Source organism: Canis lupus, chromosome 2, assembly GCF_048164855.1.
Source record: "Canis lupus baileyi chromosome 2, mCanLup2.hap1, whole genome shotgun sequence".
Classification (NCBI taxonomy): domain Eukaryota; kingdom Metazoa; phylum Chordata; class Mammalia; order Carnivora; family Canidae; genus Canis; species Canis lupus.
In genome coordinates this window covers 16,656,408-16,673,723 of record NC_132839.1, presented here as the reverse complement: position 1 = coordinate 16,673,723, position 17,316 = coordinate 16,656,408, and the positions used below count along the sequence as shown (strand labels likewise).

At 40.2% G+C, this 17,316-nt stretch overlaps 1 protein-coding gene across 23 annotated transcripts in view; it reads right to left on the bottom strand.

The window, feature by feature from the left end:
* The window catches only part of ARB2A (ARB2 cotranscriptional regulator A), a 413,754-nt gene that overhangs the window by 119,103 nt on the left and 277,335 nt on the right, over nt 1-17,316 (bottom strand). For 7 of the 23 annotated variants that reach the window (XM_072791456.1, XM_072791306.1, XM_072791344.1 and 4 more), the window contains one exon: nt 14,593-14,921. The exons of 15 other annotated variants lie outside the window; for them this stretch is intronic. In XM_072791456.1, coding sequence (XP_072647557.1) covers nt 14,743-14,921 — 179 coding nt within the window. In that variant the 3' untranslated portion in view covers nt 14,593-14,742. Of the gene's footprint in view, nt 1-14,592; nt 14,922-16,855; nt 16,882-17,316 lie in introns of those variants that run through there. One more of the 23 variants, XM_072791408.1, reaches the window with a different exon arrangement.

Here is a 17,316-nt window from a genome sequence, read left to right as displayed (position 1 = left end):
GATCCCTGGGTGGCGCAGCGGTTTAGCGCCTGCCTTTGGCTCAGGGTGCGATCCTGGAGACCCGGGATCGAATCCCACGTCTGGCTCCCGGTGCATGGAGCCTGCTTCTCCCTCTGCCTGTGTCTCTGCCTCTCTCTCTCTCTCTCTCTCTGTGTGTGACTATCGTAAATAAATAAAAATTTAAAAAAAAAAACTTAAAAAAATTTTTTTTTCTGGAGAAAGAAAGAATCATATCTTTATCAAAATATCCAAAATTTTCTTTCTTTTTCCATCTCTCCGTCCCTCCCTTTCTTCTTTCCTTTTCTTTTTTAAAAGCCAACCAGCACTGGAAGCACAAAATATCCAAAATTTTCTTCCTAAGATAATACCTCTCAAACTCACTGATGAGAGTCCAAGTGTTCTGTTCCTAAAAGATAAAAATAAGTAGCTACTGTAATTCTTCAGCCCATAAAGTTACTAGCCGGGATGAAAGAAATGTTATTTTTCCTGAAATGTTGCTGAGGGGGAACCTTAGAGCACTGATACTATCTAAGTGAATAGTATAATATCCTAGAGACAGGATGCAGATCTGGGACTGCTTGACTCTATGGCTAATGCTTTCCTTTCCAACACACCACCTCTTATTCAACTCCTTTATAGGAAAAGATAGCCTTCCTATATGTTCCCCACAACCCACACTTAGAATTTCTCTGTATCAGGAGTGGTGGTGTTATGGATTGAAATATGTCCCACTGAAATTTATATTTTGAAGTCTTGACCCACAGGACCCCAGTATGTGGCCTTATTTGGAGACAGAGCCTTTATAGAGGCAATTAAATTAAATGACATTATTGGGGGGCTCCTAATCCAATATGACCACTGTCCTTATAGAAACAGAAAATCAGGACTCAGAGACATGCAAGAAGGAAGACATTATGGAAAGACAACAAAGAGAAGATGGCCACGTACAAGCCAAGGAGAGAGATCTGAAACAGATTCTTCCTCACAGCCCTAGGAAAGAAGCAACCCTGCTCACACCTGGACCTTGGACTTTGAGTCTCCAGAACTGTGAGACAACACATTTCTGTTCCTTAAGCCACCCAATCTGTGGTATTTCGTTACAGCAGCCCTAGCAAATGAATACGATAGATTGTGGCCCCAAAAGCGAAAGGGTGTGGATATCTTAGAGTATGAATACAGGCAGGATTGCTCTCCATTTGGGAGAGACAACTGGAGCCAGAGCACATCAGAAAGGAAAGGTTAAATGGGAATCACAGTGGGAAGGTCAGTGCCATCCTACTCTGTCCATTCCTATACTCTGTCTCCTCGTAGGCCCCATATTCGGGCTGTGGTGCACTGTTTTGTTCTTATTCATGGAGATTCATACAATTATTACAGGCTTGAAACAACTTCAGAGGCTATTCCTTTCAATTACTTTACACTGTATGGGTTTTCAAGAAGTCTTTATATTCTTCAAGCCAAATTCCTATCATCTGTTTCTTTACCTAGTTGTCATTTGACAGCTGAGGAAATGGACTTTATTTTTTCCCCAATTATTATGAATTTCAAAAGTCATTTCCCAATATCAGATAGTAAGGTTTTTGGCAATCGAGACTACTGTCTCTACTTTTTGTGTTTTCTTATTTATTCAGTTTTGGCTATTAATCACTGAGGCCTACTATGTGAAAGTTCCTGGGGATGCAAAGGAATGATTTATGAGATGTAAATAAACCACAGACAAGGCAGTGGAAACACAATGGTGAGAAAAATTATTATTATTATTTTTTAGAGAGGGAGGGAGGGGCAGAGGGAAAGAGAATTTTAAGCAGGGTCCATGCCCAGTTGGAGCTGGAGCCTGACGTGGGGCTTGATCTCACAACCCTGAGATCATGACCTGAGTTGAAATCAGGAGTCAGATGCTTAACCGACTGAACCACCTTGGTGTCCCTGGAGAGAAAAATTATTGAGTGCCTACTACATAAGAGAGAAGTCCTAGAGATTTCTTTCTATACTACTTAATTTTATGCTTTTATCAACTCTCTCACCCTATCGATTGCTAGACATATTTTACAGATGAGAAACTGGGGCTGAAAGAAGCAACCCATTCAGAGTAAGAGAGACTATAGGTGACTGAGCTGGGTTTTTACCCTAAAAATGCCTGTGCCCCAAACTATGCCTTGGCTATTATAGGACCACACTTCCTCTGCACATAGGTCCCTCTGGTTTAGAATATTTAATATTGATGTTATAAGAAGTAATATTTATATATTATAAAAGGACTATAAACATCAATCTAAATTAAGACTCTCCACCTGACATCCCATACTATTTATTACTAGTTATAATCACATTTTATTTGCTTAATGTCAATGACTAACCATACTTTTAAGCTCCTTGAGGGTCAGGATGGACCTGTTCTTTGGTCACTACTGCATCTTAGCACCCAGGACATTACCTGTTATATAGGGTATTCAATTAATATTTTCTGAATGAAGATAATTAATGAATAATTAAATCCAGCTGAAATTTTAATTGGGCTGGTGCTATGAGCTGAATCGTTTCCCCATAAAAATTCAGACACTGAAATCCTACCCCAAAGTACCCTAGAATGTGACCTTATTTGGAGATATTTACAGAGATAATTAAGTTAAAATGAGGTCATTAGGGTAATCCAGTGATTGTTGTCTTTGTAAGAAGAGGAAATTTGGACACAGATATGTACCCAAGGAAGATAATGTGAAGACACAGAGAGAGGACAGCCATCTACAAGCCTGATACAGATCCTTCCCTCACAGCCTTCAGAAGGAACCAACCTTGCCCACATTGATCTCAGCCTTCTAGTTTCCAGAAGTATGGAAAAATAAATTTCTGTTCTGTAAGCTCCCCAAGGTGGAGTACTTGTTACGGCAACCGTGGCAAACTAATAGATGGTATATTGAAACAAATTCTCTTTCAGTGAAAAGGTATATATTAAGATTTTCCCACTACTCAGTCTATATTAATCAAAGCTTTACAGTTGTTCTAGGAACATCATCAACCATTCTAAGATAATAAATCAACCTAACGCATCTTCTACACTGCCCTAGCCATTGCACCAAGATCTAGAAGAAGGTGTACACCACACATCCTGGAAGGAAGAAGACAACTAATTATTAAACAATGCAGTTACTCTTTTAGACAAGATGTGATATAACAGATTACATCTGTTGTACAGATTTAGAAGCGAATATTGAATCCAAAATGTAGTGATTTCTCAGGAAGGCCTCAATTCTTCCTTTTCCAACCCTAGTCTTTGGCAGGCAGCCAGCAGAAGAGTCAACTGTAATAAGTGAAGTTGGTTTGTACTTCTTTTGTTGAAAACTGGGGGATGAGAGCCTAAGAAGCCCAAGTTCAATGCCAAAGTAGCTTATTTTGCCCTTAGCAGAATTCACAGCAGGGTTCCTAGCTAAAAGTGAGGTGGCAGGGCGGCAGCCCAACAGACTGATACACTGCACTCTTTTCTGAAGGTAGCCTTGTAGGTAAACCATACAGTCTCTTCAGGAGCTTCTTGTAATGTTTCTCTTCACTGGTGTAACCATGCTAATACTAATGCTTGTTTTAAGGATTTTACTGGGTCCTGGGGTAGATTCACTTCATGACAGTTCATCTTTCAACTGGTTGGGGTTATAATCACAGGAACTGCCCCTGCCTTCAAACCTAGCAATCTATAGATCTCATTTATATTTGTTTGGTTTCTTTAAATATGATAAGTAGGGAGGATTCTACTGTGATAAAATCAGGGTTTCGATATTTTCAAATGGCTTTTAAAATTGAAAAGTAAACATTCAGAAACATGAAAATGATTTGGGCTTATATTATACTCTAAATATGGGTTAACACCACTGAGGTATATAAACACACTAATTGTAATTGTAAATTACCATGTTGCACAGGAAAACAGACATATGGCAGGTGTCTTCACTCACTGAACTACACTACAGCTCTTTAACATTAATGGGCATCTGATATAAAAAAAAACAAACTAATTTTTAGCAATGTCTCTCTGACTGATATATCCCAATGTTCCTCCGTTTAGAGAACTGCCTTTCTTTTTAAAGAAACTACACATTTGACAAGAAATGAAAAGGTCAAATTTATTATTCCAAAATACTGCTTTATAATGAAAAGTTAACCATTTTAGAGATAAAAGAAGACTAGCAGAATGAATATTTTTAGGACCCCTAGATTTTGTAGCACCTTCCTTTAGACTTTTTTTTTTAAATATTTTTACTGTATAATATACATAGCAAAACAATTTTATAAAAATCACCAATATTTATATAGAGTTGTATATGTAACATACATTTTTCCTTAAAAATAAGAAGTATCATAAAGCTTAATAAACTCTTTTTGCCTCACTCAGTAATCTATTCTGACCTTTGCCAAAACTGTAGCTCTGTAACACAATTTTTACCAGATATGGTGTTCCTTTTTATGTACTTATCCCTTTGTTGAACATTGAGGTTGTTTCTAACATTTTGTTGTTTAAAAAAAATGCTGTCATGACCATCCTTATTGCTACATTTTTGCACACACGCGCAGTTATTTTCTTATAAAAATTCATTACAGTTGAAATGATTAGCCAAAGAAAACTTCACATTTTAAAAACTTCCCATATGAACTACCCAATAACCCTTCTTGAAGATTGCACTAATTCACATTCCCACAAAATGGAACAGCCAAATACTCGTTTCTGTTTTTTTTGGTCCATAAGCGCCACCATACTGTTTAAATTCTTATGGTTTCATAACAGTTGGTAGGTGAAGACCACCCTACCTCTCTTCTTCAAAATTTTATTTTCCTAAGTTTGATTCTTTCAGTTTACCATCACTTTGTCACATAATAATACTCTCATACTCCACTAGGATTTTATTGGAATGGCATTGTAGTGTTCACTTCCAAAACACTGTTTTACACTATTTTACACAATACAATTTCGTGCCCTAAAAAATTCATCATGAATAGATTCTTCCAAGCAAACGAATATTGTTTAGTAAGCAGGACAATTTCTAGAAGAAAGCTATAAACAAAACTGGCTACACTGAAAAATAAATCCCATGACACAGTTTTAGTATAAGAAACAAAGACGCACGGTATGTATATTTCAAAACTGTGAAATTATAGGAAATATTTAGATACTATTTCAAGAGCAAGATAATGTTTTGGAACAAGGGAGCATATTCTAACATTTCAAGTTTTCTTAGACAACAGATAGGAAAGATTCTAGGAACAAGAGAAATTGTTCTTTATGATAGGAATTGATCAAAAGGTCAAGGAGTGATAAAAATTTAAGAACAATAAAGGTAATAATTAATACAACATTTGCTCTGAATGTGAAAGACTTTTATAAGAAGTGATTCAGGTCCTCTATTCTATACTGAGCTAGAAATATCCAGAAAATATAGATCCAACGAAAACCAGGAATTACCTGTTGGACCAGTTACTGTGTCAAGGCAAAACTCGTGAAAATAAGTGGCTGAATTTCTAAAGTTCTGAAACTACAGATGTACAAAAAATCATGTCTCCTCTGAGAATGTGATGAGAGCTATCATCACCATGTGTACACATATGTACAAACACACTACTTCGCCTGTACTCTAAAGTTCAGCATCATCCAAGAATACTAGCCTTGTCTCAAGGAAATGCGAGATAAAGGAAACATCTGATAAAGAATATTTCAGAATCATAGGAAGAGTGGTTGGAATTTGTATTTTCAATTGAGGTTAGGGGGAAATCTGGCAAATATGAAGACTCTGCACTGTTGTTTGACATTTGCCTTGATCACCTACTCCACTGAAATTGTTCTCACTAATGTTGCCACTGAGACTTTTGGTAGTGACATGGTATATCTTACTTGATTTTGTGTTACTTGATCTCTGTACATTTGACCCTGCTCAGCCCAGACACCCTACTATTGGTTTTCTCCCAACTTGAAGGGCAGTTCCTTTTCAGTTTTGGGGGATTTTATTATTGAGGTTTCTACTTATAATCTTAGATCTTTGAAAAAAAAAAAAACAAAATTCTCTAAATATCAAAGCTGCCCCAAGGCCCAGCCTTTTCTTTCTTCATAGTCAAGAGGACCAGTGATGGAAAAATGATGTGAGGGCTGATCAATGACACAGAGTAGCATTTGCCTAGGCAGAGGTGTGGCAATGACACAGAGTAGTGTTTGCCTAGGCAGAGGTGTGGCAGCTGTGAGAATGATGCAGCTGGGCAGGTGCTGACGCAGACCCTGGAGTTGCCCCCTCAGATTGAGAGCCAGCCCATTACCATTTCTCCAAATATGCAAGGGCTGCAGAATTAGAGGAGCAGCCTGGGTCAGAGCTTCCTCACAGCTTTTAGGAGCTGTTGAATGTTGACATAACCACAACTGTTAATCTTGCCATTAAATACTACCTGGCCCTCGGGGGGAAACATCTCCCTTTTAACACTGTCCAGTAGGGTTGTCTGGGAAAAGGGAGAAATGGGACTGGTGCTATGTGACTTTTAGTGGGATAGTCCAAGAGTGAGTGATTAGTCACCTGTTACATTTAAAGCTAAGTGAAGTTTGTCTCCATTTTCACAAACCTATGTATATTGTCAGTGTTTTATCTTCAAACACTGACAAGAAGGAAAAATATGCATTGGAAGAAACCATAGAAAACTAGAGAAAAACAATTAATAAAAATACAAGCTAAAAGTTATCAGTTAGAAAATAAAAACAGCAGTAAATAAGATAAAAAAATTTTATAAAGACTTGTTCTTTGTAAATACCTATATATAAATTCTTATAAGAACTGGTTAAGAAAAGAATGTAGAGAAAGAAAAGATTGACAATATTAGTAATTAATAGAAGATATAAACTGAGATATAATATTTAGTGACAGAATTATAAAGCAATAAATATTATATGCAGGGGGTACCGCAGCAGAGGTACAGACACAGAAAAACTAATGATTTGTTTCGTAGATGACCAAAATTTACCAATGTAAAAGTAGAAAAAAACAATTCTGTGGATGAGCCTGGAAAGGCTATGTAAGATGAATCAAAAAACAAAAACAAAAACAAAAACAAAAAGAAGATGAATCACCACACAAGCTACCAGGGAATGTTGACTCAGCCACTGTGGATATTCTCTAAGAAGCATATCTGAGTTCCAAAGGAAGTAAGGGAAATCCCCAGGTAATAAACCAAAAGGAGCCGAAAATCAGGGAAATAAACTAGAGCTGGGGCTGAGCTAGCACTGTGCAGCCTGCCAACCTCAGTAACTAAGGGATCCCAAGTGCCATGACTGTGGCAGGACGGGAGCTAAACCAGTGGGATCCCATAAGGTGGAGAGCAGACCTCTACCTGACACCGAGCACTCTAAGAGAGAAGAGAATTAGGAAAAAAAAATCATCTTTCAAGAAAGGGGGGAGACCAAGCAAACTCTGGGTTTTATGTACTCTTGCCCTATCCCAACCTCAAACCTTCCCCCAGAGGGTCACTATTATTCTGGAAACTGTGTGTATATTTGCATAAAGTTCTGCTTGTTTTTGACAAAAAATAGTATACTGAAAGACTCTTCTGTGACTTGAGTTTTTCATTCAATATCGTGTTTATAAGGAAAAAAAACCCCTATGTTTTCTGATAACCACAAGTAATAATAGACACAATTCATTTCCGATTAATAAAAAGAGACGGAAACAAAACATCCGAAACCCATATGTCCTGTAATGTACCTTAAAACCAATGCTAGGTAAAAACAACGCAGTGAGAACTTCAACTTCCTTCCCCCAAATTTCCTGAACTCGCACCCCATCCCTTAGGTATCCTTGACTACTTCAGGCCGCGAATGAGCTCCTGGTGTTAGCAGCGCTGAGCTGAACCTCGGGACCGTGTTGCCAGGTCAGCCCTCCCCGGCAGGGTGGGACCCCCAGTTTGAAAGCCTGGGGTGGCCCTGGGCGGTGGCTGGGGCGCAGAGAGTACATGGGCATAAAGTAGGGCTCTCGGGAGTGGGGGGAGCCGGCCTGCGGCCCCGAGGCCCGGGGCGGGGGGGGCGGGGGCGAGGTCGGTGTCTGGCCACCACCCACCCCGCTGGGTTAGAGAACCAGGCTCGCAGCACCCCTCCTGCGGCGGGGGCGGCCCTGCGCGCGTGGGCTCGGGCTCCCGCACGGCGGAAGAGTTTCTCGGCGCCGCCCGCACGCGCCTCTCGCCTCTCGCCTCTCGCCTCTCGGGCTGGCCCGCCTCCGCTCCGTTCTGCACACGCCCGGAAGGTTCCTGGGCCTCCCGCCTGCCTCCCGGCACGGCCGGCTGCAGGGCCCGGGGCCTTTCCCTCTCCGGTCCCCACGCAGCCCACGCGCCGGGAGCCGCCTGGGCGCTCAGCCAGACCTCGGTGCGGGGAGTCCGGCAGGCGCCGACGGCTCTCGAGGCCCCGGAGCGGGCCCGCGGCAGAGGCGACGGTGCAGGCGAGGGGCCGCGGGGCTGACCTCCGGGGCTCCCGCGGGTCCCCCACCCCGGCCCCTGCTTGCACGCCCTCCCTCCGTGGTACAAGGCTCCCTCCTGGGCTCCGCACTGCTAAGGCTCTGGGATCTCTGGGGCCCGTCTCCATCTCTCCCCCAAGGGAACCCAGGCATTTACTAACAGCTCCTGGGAACTCTGGGATCTCACCCCTTTCCTCCACAGATAATGGAGGAAGCAACCCCTTTGGGCTTGAGAAATATCTGCTGAACATCTATGATGCCAGGGATTGCTGGGACTACCCCTCACTTCATGAACTGTCCCCTCACTGCTATCCCTGTGGTCACAAGCACTGCCAATAACCTTTCCTTTGCACATCTTCAGTTCCTGTGCCCTAAAAAACCTAAGCATCCCTACCTAAATTTCTTCTAAAGTCCCTCAGCTTACTGTCCGCTTCTATCCCACTCCCCCACCCCCCTTGCTTTTGCCAGATTGTAGTCGCTCAACCTATGTATTTCATCCCTCCCCCCCGCCCCCAGACAGGACTCAGAATGGGCCTGACCTGCCATTCCCCATTGACCATGCTTCCTTCCATGGTCCTACATCTGGCCCCTCTCCCATCAGAGACCCAGGATCTGAACATATTTGTCCCTCCATCATGTCCCCAGCTCAAGCATCCAGTCCTAGGCCTTAAGTGGAAAAAGGTGAGGGAGTGGGAGAAGATCCGACCTTAGGTTCAAGCTCCCAGGAGGGGGGGGGGGGGGGGGGCTGTGGGCCGTGGGGGAAGACAGTGATCTTGACTGGACAATCCCAGCCTCTTACCTCTTCACTTTCCGACTGAACCATGATGTGGCTTAGCCCTACCCACATATACTGAAATGTCTTCTTGAAGTCATTGCCGACCTTCCAGATGTCAAATCTGATGGCCTTTTAAAAATTCTAATCCTATTAAACTTCTCTGTAGTATCTGACAATGCTGACTACTCTTCTTGTTCCTTTTTAAATTTCTGGAAACACGCAAATCTGTATTTTAGCCTTGACTTCTAATATCCAGTTCTGTATTTCCCATTGCCCCAAATCAAATTCATTATTTGCATCCTAAACCTGCCTCTCTTCCAGGGCTCCCTGAGCTGGTTAATGGCATTTTTGACCTTTCTCATTTCTCCCTCCCTCTTTCTCTGCTTCCCTCCCTCCCTCCCTTCCTTCCCACCCTCCTCTACCACACTCTCCCCAACTCCCTGCACCCCATCTTACTCTGTACTCTGAGAATATCTCACTTCACACTAAAGATCCTGTGCTTTTCATGACAATTACACCTTTAGTCATGCTGGTCCCTCTGTCCGAAATGGTTTCCCTTTGCTTTTTGGTCTCATTCTCTCATTCATTCAGGATTCTGCTCAAACGTCATCTCATTAGAGAGGCCTTCTCTGACTATCTGATCTAAAACAGTATCCCTTGCCATTTTCTGTTCCTTTTATTCAGCTTTGTTTTGTGGTTATTAATAGGAATTAGCACCTAAAATATAATTATTTGTCTGTATGCTTATTGTATGTTTCTCTGCTGCTAAGAGAGCAGGGACTTTGTCCGGACTGCTGCATCTATGGTGCCTACCACTGGGCTTGGTTCACAGAAGATGTTCAGTAAACATTCTCCGAATAACCAGAGTAGGCTCTATTTCCAGCCACCTTTCAGGTGCAGTTTAGAAGTGACCTTATGGTGAGACCTACCTCCAGGCAGTTATTTCCTGCTTTTGTGCTGTTCCCCTTGTACTTGATATATGTTTTTATTATAACATTTATCAGTAATTATTTATTTTATGTCTCTCTTCCTCCATCTAGAGTGTGAAGTACTTAAGGGCATGTAGGTGCCACAAAGCCTGGCACATAATAGAACCCTGACTGATATAGTGTTCAATAAACATTTGCTGAAAAAAAAAAAAAAAAAAAAAAAAAAAAAAAAAAAAAAAAAAATAAACATTTGCTGAATGAGTGAATGAATTCTCACCTTTACAATTGTGAAAGTACAGCAAGTTTAGTTCCAGCTTAACAAGAAACTTGACCCTGCCAGGAGCCTCTCCATTATTTTCCCCTGTACTCAAGCAAGGCAGCAGCTCTTACTAGATCAGGGTAGTAGTACCATGAGACTAAATTCAACACAACACTACAGGTACCAAGGTTATAGATGTGCCTCTGAAGCAACGGTAAAGGGAAAAAGAACTGGGAAGTCAAGCTGCCATGTGTACAGGCTGTGGGTGTGACTGCTGTCTCTGTCTCCACTGTGGCCCCGGCTAGAAAGAGTGCTAGCAGACAGCAAAGTCCTTGTCTGTCTGGTTCAATGCTAGATCCTCACCACCTGGAACTATATCTGGCACAGAGTACGAAGTTAATGACTATTTTTTAACGTCAAATAAATGAATCTGTGTGGCATTAATGGTGAGAAGGCTTCTGTATTTGCTTTCAGATAGGTTTCAAGGTGACAGTCTATGAAAAACAGTTTACAATATACAAAATTTCACTTAAGAATAATTTTGTTGAGATCTCCTCTTTCCAGGTATACTTTCATGCTATTTTTTTTTTCAAAACTACAAAGCAACCAGTGTCTCCCAAACAGAATGAAAGGTAGATCACAAAGAGAGAACAATTACACAAATTAAGGCCCACATATTGAAACCAGCCCATTTGCAAAGGAGAACCACAGAAAAAAGGTTTATTAATTGTCTAAAAACAATAGCTGAACAAACATATTTTTAGTGAATTGGAAAAAAGTGAATTCCACTGAATTTGAGGAAAGATTATATTAACTGAGTTAAAACAGTAGCTAAACACATTTACTAAATTAAAAAGTAAAGCTATATTAAATCGGTGGGTTTTAAAATTAACTTGGGTGCTCTCAATTAAGGCTCCCTCTATACTTGGTCAGATTCCACCTGCCAACCTGCCTATCTCCTGTTAGTGCACATGTGCTATCATAAATAAAAGCCCATATTCTTTTTTTTTAAGGTTTTATTTATTTATTCGTGAGAGACACACACACACACAGAGGCAGAGAGAAAGGGAGAAGCAGGCTCCATGCAGGGAGCCCGATGTGGGACTCAATCCCAGGACTCCAGGATCACGCCCTGGGCCGAAGGCAGGGCTAAACAGCTGAGCCACCCAGGGATCCCCAAAAGCCCATATTCTTAAGGGAAGTCTTGACATCTCCTTACAAGTATATTAAACATGCTATGGAAACGGGGTTATCAGGGAAAAAAAGCAGGAGCACAGTTGGTAGGAAGAGAATTGGATATCAGGAGAAGGCAGGTGATGGGAATGCCCAAGACAACCACCACTGCTGGGGCGGGGGCGCCTGAAAGACTAATCCATCACCTTCAGCAAATAGAGACCTCTTAGTAAGGGATTAGATTACAATGTAGGGAGCGGGCCAGTCTTATCCATAGAGAATTACAAAGTAAGGATAAGAAACACATGGTCCCAGGCTCTCATGTATTTAAAATCTAAACTGGGAAGAAGAAAAACTGTCAGGAGAACAGGACAGCTACACTTGCTCAATGAGAGGTTAACAGTTTTCTATTATTAGGATCTTTGGAATTCAGAGAAGTGAACTTTTAAGCAAAGATGCACACGGCATCAGGATTTGTAGTATTAGGCTCTCCGTAAGTATCCTCTATTCTAAGGCAGCAAAACCAGCTGCCAAGAAGCCATAATGGTAAGAAGCAGGAGAAAGTGAAGGCAAAGTTAATACACATTCTTGTAGGGCTTGCTTCAAGTGCCACCTCTTTGGAAACTTTTGCCCATACACTAGAGACCACAGTGCTCTTCCTTAGCCCTGAACTTATTGAATTTCCACTCAGATAAACTGGCTGCTTTACACACTTAGTTGGGGTTTCATGTCTTAATTCCCCCACCTAGGAGCTATGAAACCTCCTATGGACACTACAGACACCATTTATTTTGTACTCATGGGGCAAACAATGTGCTAAAACGTGAGCTACCCACAGTATTCTCAGTATGATATGTGCAAAAAACACACATAGATGTGAAGGAGATCTGGCTTTGACTCACACCATCCTGTTGATCAGTGATCTTACTGGCTAGGAAGGTGATCCTTGTTTTTTCATCTCTCCAAATGCATCTCTCCTAGTGCTGCTCATGCTCCAGACAGAAGAGAGGGCTTTGTTCAAAAATATATGAGAAATTTCATTTCTCTAGCAGAGGCTCCAAAACCAAACCAAAACAAACTTTTTGAAGGTAATTAAATCAACAGAGTAGACCAGAAGATCTAATAATAATGGATGAGTCAGGCAGAGAGGACAAGGCAGACTAGATGGTGCTAATTTCATAGTTTACCCCAACCTATAGGCATCCTAATAACATAGCACTGACCAGGCATCAGGGTGTGAAGGCACTGTCACCTGAAGGGCAGGCGTAGGTCCCCAAGAACCACATTAGTCAAGGAGCAAGACAAAAGGCAAAGGCAGGAGACAAGATCCATACACCAGGCACTGGGAGGTTTCTCTCTGGGTCTAGGAAGGTAAGCTGAGCATCCAGGAAAACTGTGGCAGCTGAGTATACATGCTTCCCACCTTCCAGTGAGAGAGTCAGCACCACACTTTAAAACAGTTTAGTTCGCAGAAAACTACCTCAAAATACACTAAAATGATTAAACTGTTAATCCTCTGTGTGGATTTTTAAGTAGAAAACTAGAGACAAAGTGAGACATCAAAGATAAGTTAAGCAATTAAGAAAAAAGGGTACCTGAAGGTGAAGGACATAGAACACTGAAGTTGTAATAACATGGAAAAAGTTAACCAAACCAATGTGGTCTCTACAAAACAATCGCTTATTGCTCTATGAAGTAAATTCCCCAAAAAGCTAATAGCACCGTTCTGCATAGAAGAGAACAGAGGACAAGACAGGGTGAAAGGACAGCTACTGGTGAATTATAGTAAAGCCAGACGCTTTTGCTCTTCTAAATCATGTAGAGAAAAACTAGGATGTAATAGTGCCGCCAACATAGACTTTCTTTTCAGATTAAGATTATGAAGGATTTTTTGGTTGTTCTTTCTTTTTGTTGTTCTTTTTGTTATTTAAAAAAAATGACTCTGCTGTATATAACCGCTGCTTAGAAAAGGAAGCTCATGACACAACCACAGAGCCAGACTACAAAGAGATCTTGCATATATAGGAAAAAATCCTTCCATTATATTTTGTAGAGCTGCAGTATTGATGAACTATGAACTTCCTGTGCTATAAAATAATATTAAATATAAAAACTCTACAGCCTTCCCCAGAGGCCTCAAAGAATTTTAAGTGTCGGTATAAGGCAGGAAGAGCAATTGAGCTGAACAGGGCTGAGTTGAAAGGCACTCTGGTGATGAGTCAGGTATATTCACCGATAGTCGCAGACAGATAAAGTGTAAAGGTTCTTGTTATGTCAAGCAGGATTTAAACAAAGTTTTTAGCTGAGTTTGCCCTTGTTCCACAAGATAAGCTTTAAGGATGTTCTTGCACTGATTATTCTAGTCATTGTCTTCTACATTCAAATTTGTACTCTGCTTACACTTTAGAGCAGGAGATACACAACTTGTTTAATGAATTTTTTTCCATTATACTGCACAGTAAAAAAACACCTAACAGAAATGATAGCTTTGGACCAATGAAACCGATAATTCAGGAGGTGACATGACCTCGGAGAAGTAAATGAGAAATAGAAAAGAATTTCTGTTTACAGGAGATAACTCTTTTAGGTGGTGTGAGAATTATTACTTTGTTAAGGAGATTCCAAATCAGATGATCTTGGTGCCAATACCATCAGAAATCTGGGGCTTCTGTGAATTTCCCTGGAATCTCCTCAAGAAACTATGAGCTAAAGTAAGCCAAACAGAGACACTCATACCTTTTCTGGAAAAATGAACACTTACATTCAGTAACATGAAATGCAATAATGACCATGGAAAATTCCAAAGGTAGTATCAGACTCAAGATTTTAAGTTCCAATATAGTAACTTTATCTAAATATATAAATTAAAAACTCCTTTTGGCATCTTGTTATTTTATTTTTAAAAAGATTTATTTATTTATTTATTTATTTATTTATTTATTTATTTGAGAGAGTGAGTAGGGAGAGGGATAGAGGGAGACAGAGATAATATATATATATATATATATATATATTTTTTTTTTTTTTTTTTTTTTTTTTTTTGAGACAGAGAGAATCTTAAGCAGACTCTCTGCTGAGCAAGGAGTCTGATGTGGGGCTGGATCCTAGGGCTCTGAGACCATGACCTGAGCCAAAATCAAGAGTTGGCTACTTAGGGCAGCCCCAGTGGTTCAGTGGTTTAGTGCCGCCTTCAGCCCGGGGTGTGATCCTGGAGACCTGGGATCGAGTCCCACGTCGGGCTCCCTGCATGGGGCCTGCTTCTCCCTCTGCCTGTGTCTCTGCCTCTATCTTGCTCTCTGTGTCTCTCGTGAATAAATAAATAAAATCTTTAAAAAAAAAAAAAAGAGTTGGCTACTTAACGACTGAGCCACCCAGGTGCCCCTCCTTTTAGCATTTTATTCTATTTTTTAAGATGTTATTTATTTATTTGAGAGAGAGAGTGAGAATGCACAAGAAGGGGTAAGGTCAGAGGGAGAAGCAGACTCCCTACTAGTGGAGAGCCTGATGTGGGGCTTGAATCCGAGACTCTGGGATCATGACCTGAGCAGAAGGCAGATTCTTTAACTGACTGAGCCACCCAGGTGCTCCAACCCATTTAGCATTTTAAAACTGACAAAGTCCTTGGTTTTACACAGTGAGGTAATAATTCAGGTTATTGAACTGAATCCTCTTCAAAGTCAACTCACTAGGATTCCAAAGGTCCTAAAGAGAACGAACTAGGCTATCAGCCTCTTTTCTGAGCAAAAGATTCATGCCCAAATCCATATTAATTTGTTTAGAGTCACTGCAGCTTTCAGTAGCTGTTCTCCATCCTATGTGTGTGCAGATAATATCAGCCAAATGATGGTTTCACTTTCTGAAAGCCTCAGAACTCCAGGAAACAATTATGTCAAAGCAGTGATGAATGGAGAGATGAAAGCAAGATTTCAATCATCATTATGTATTTAATGAAAACTTAACTATATTTTTGAATGTTCAACTGTACATTCACATGGTTCTAGAAGTACAAAAAGGTAAAAGTGAGAATGCACAGCATTTATTTTTAATTTTTATTTTGTTGCCAATCATAGCATCATTTCCAAGTGTTAACTTGGTTAACTTCCAGCTAGAATTTTATATTTTGCTTACATAGAATTTCTTATAATAATTTAAATTCAAGAAAGACATTTGTGGGTTTCTTTTTATGATTGACAGAAATGTAGATGAAACATAAGGAAGAAACCAATGAATTTAAAGAAGTTTCTCATAAGGATATGTTCTAGGGCAGGTGTCATTTTGAAAGGAAGACAATATATTAAAGGACCGATAGTCTTTCAGTAGAGTGTGACAGAACAAGACATTAGCAGGAAGAATGAAAGGGAAAGGCCTAGTGTGGAATTTTAGTAGATTTAGGACAATGAAGAAATGTGGTCAAATACTGAAGAACAGGCAAATTGAGGATAAATACTGTATTTCTGTAGAAGATGCACTGGGAGGCTCTAAGAGTTAATCCTGTAATGAGACATGACTAGAATCAGGACTTAGTCTAGAAAACACAAAGACAGAAGCAGGAGAGAAATGGCAGAAAGTTTTAAATTCTCAAATTTTGAAAAGCAATGAGCAATTTCTCTAAAACTGTAGTACTTGATTTGCTGGATAAAATAATTTCTAATAATAATAACTATAGGAAGTCCTTGCTTTGCACTGTATAAATGATTATAAAAATGACAGTACAAGTTGAAACCATGCAAAGTGATCATGATAATCAATAGGAAAAACTATGGTTGTTTCATGACCTTTAAATTTTTTTTTGGTCAAAACATGAAAAATCCTCCTACTGCCAGTGAAAAATGAGTAGGGGAACGAAAAAATGGTAAAACCAATTATATTTAGTACACTGTAATGTAGAACATTAGAAACATTGAGAATTAAAATGCTTTCTTTCTTTGTAAAAAACCTACTAAAGTAGTTTGAATAGTGCTTGACTTCCCTTCATACAACTTATGATACAGTTCAAAGCAAATCTTTTCTCTGCCTTGGCTAATTTTCATGCTCCTAAGTTTGATTCAGCTTCCAACATTTTATCCTTCGCACTTCCAATGTCGTGAAATATCTCTGAGAGTTCATGTGAAGTGTTTTTTGCTAGCGTCACTTCCTCCGGGACATCTTCATCTTTTTCGTCACCAGCACTTTACAATTTTACTTTCAGCATTCCATTTCTTTGCTGCACTTTCATCTTTGCTGGCCAAGTCTCTCTTCTGATCATCCATTTTTGTAAGATGTAAGATAGCGCTATCTATACATGAACTGAATAACAGATATGCAGTGATCAATCAGTGAAAGATTTTGAAAGAAATGATGTGATCGACTGCTGATCACGATGTGCATCTGTTATTCACATGGGGATTCATACTTAGTGCAGTTATTCACAATTAATATATTGTGATAACTGAAATTTGAACCTTGTTTTTTGGGGGGTTTGGAGTTATTAACCAAACTATGGTAACTGAAACTTGGGTATTTGGGACCATACAAAGTGAAGACAAGACTGTCTATATTTACTGAGTCCTAACTATATGCCAGGTACTATTTTAACAGTCCTATATGGATTATTTCACTTAATTCTGACCATTACCCAATACAATGGTACTAGTATTATCCCCATTTTATAGGCAGAGTGATTGTAGATCTTCCTCTGGCCATGTTATAGAATTAATTCTCTTACATATTTGGGAGAATACA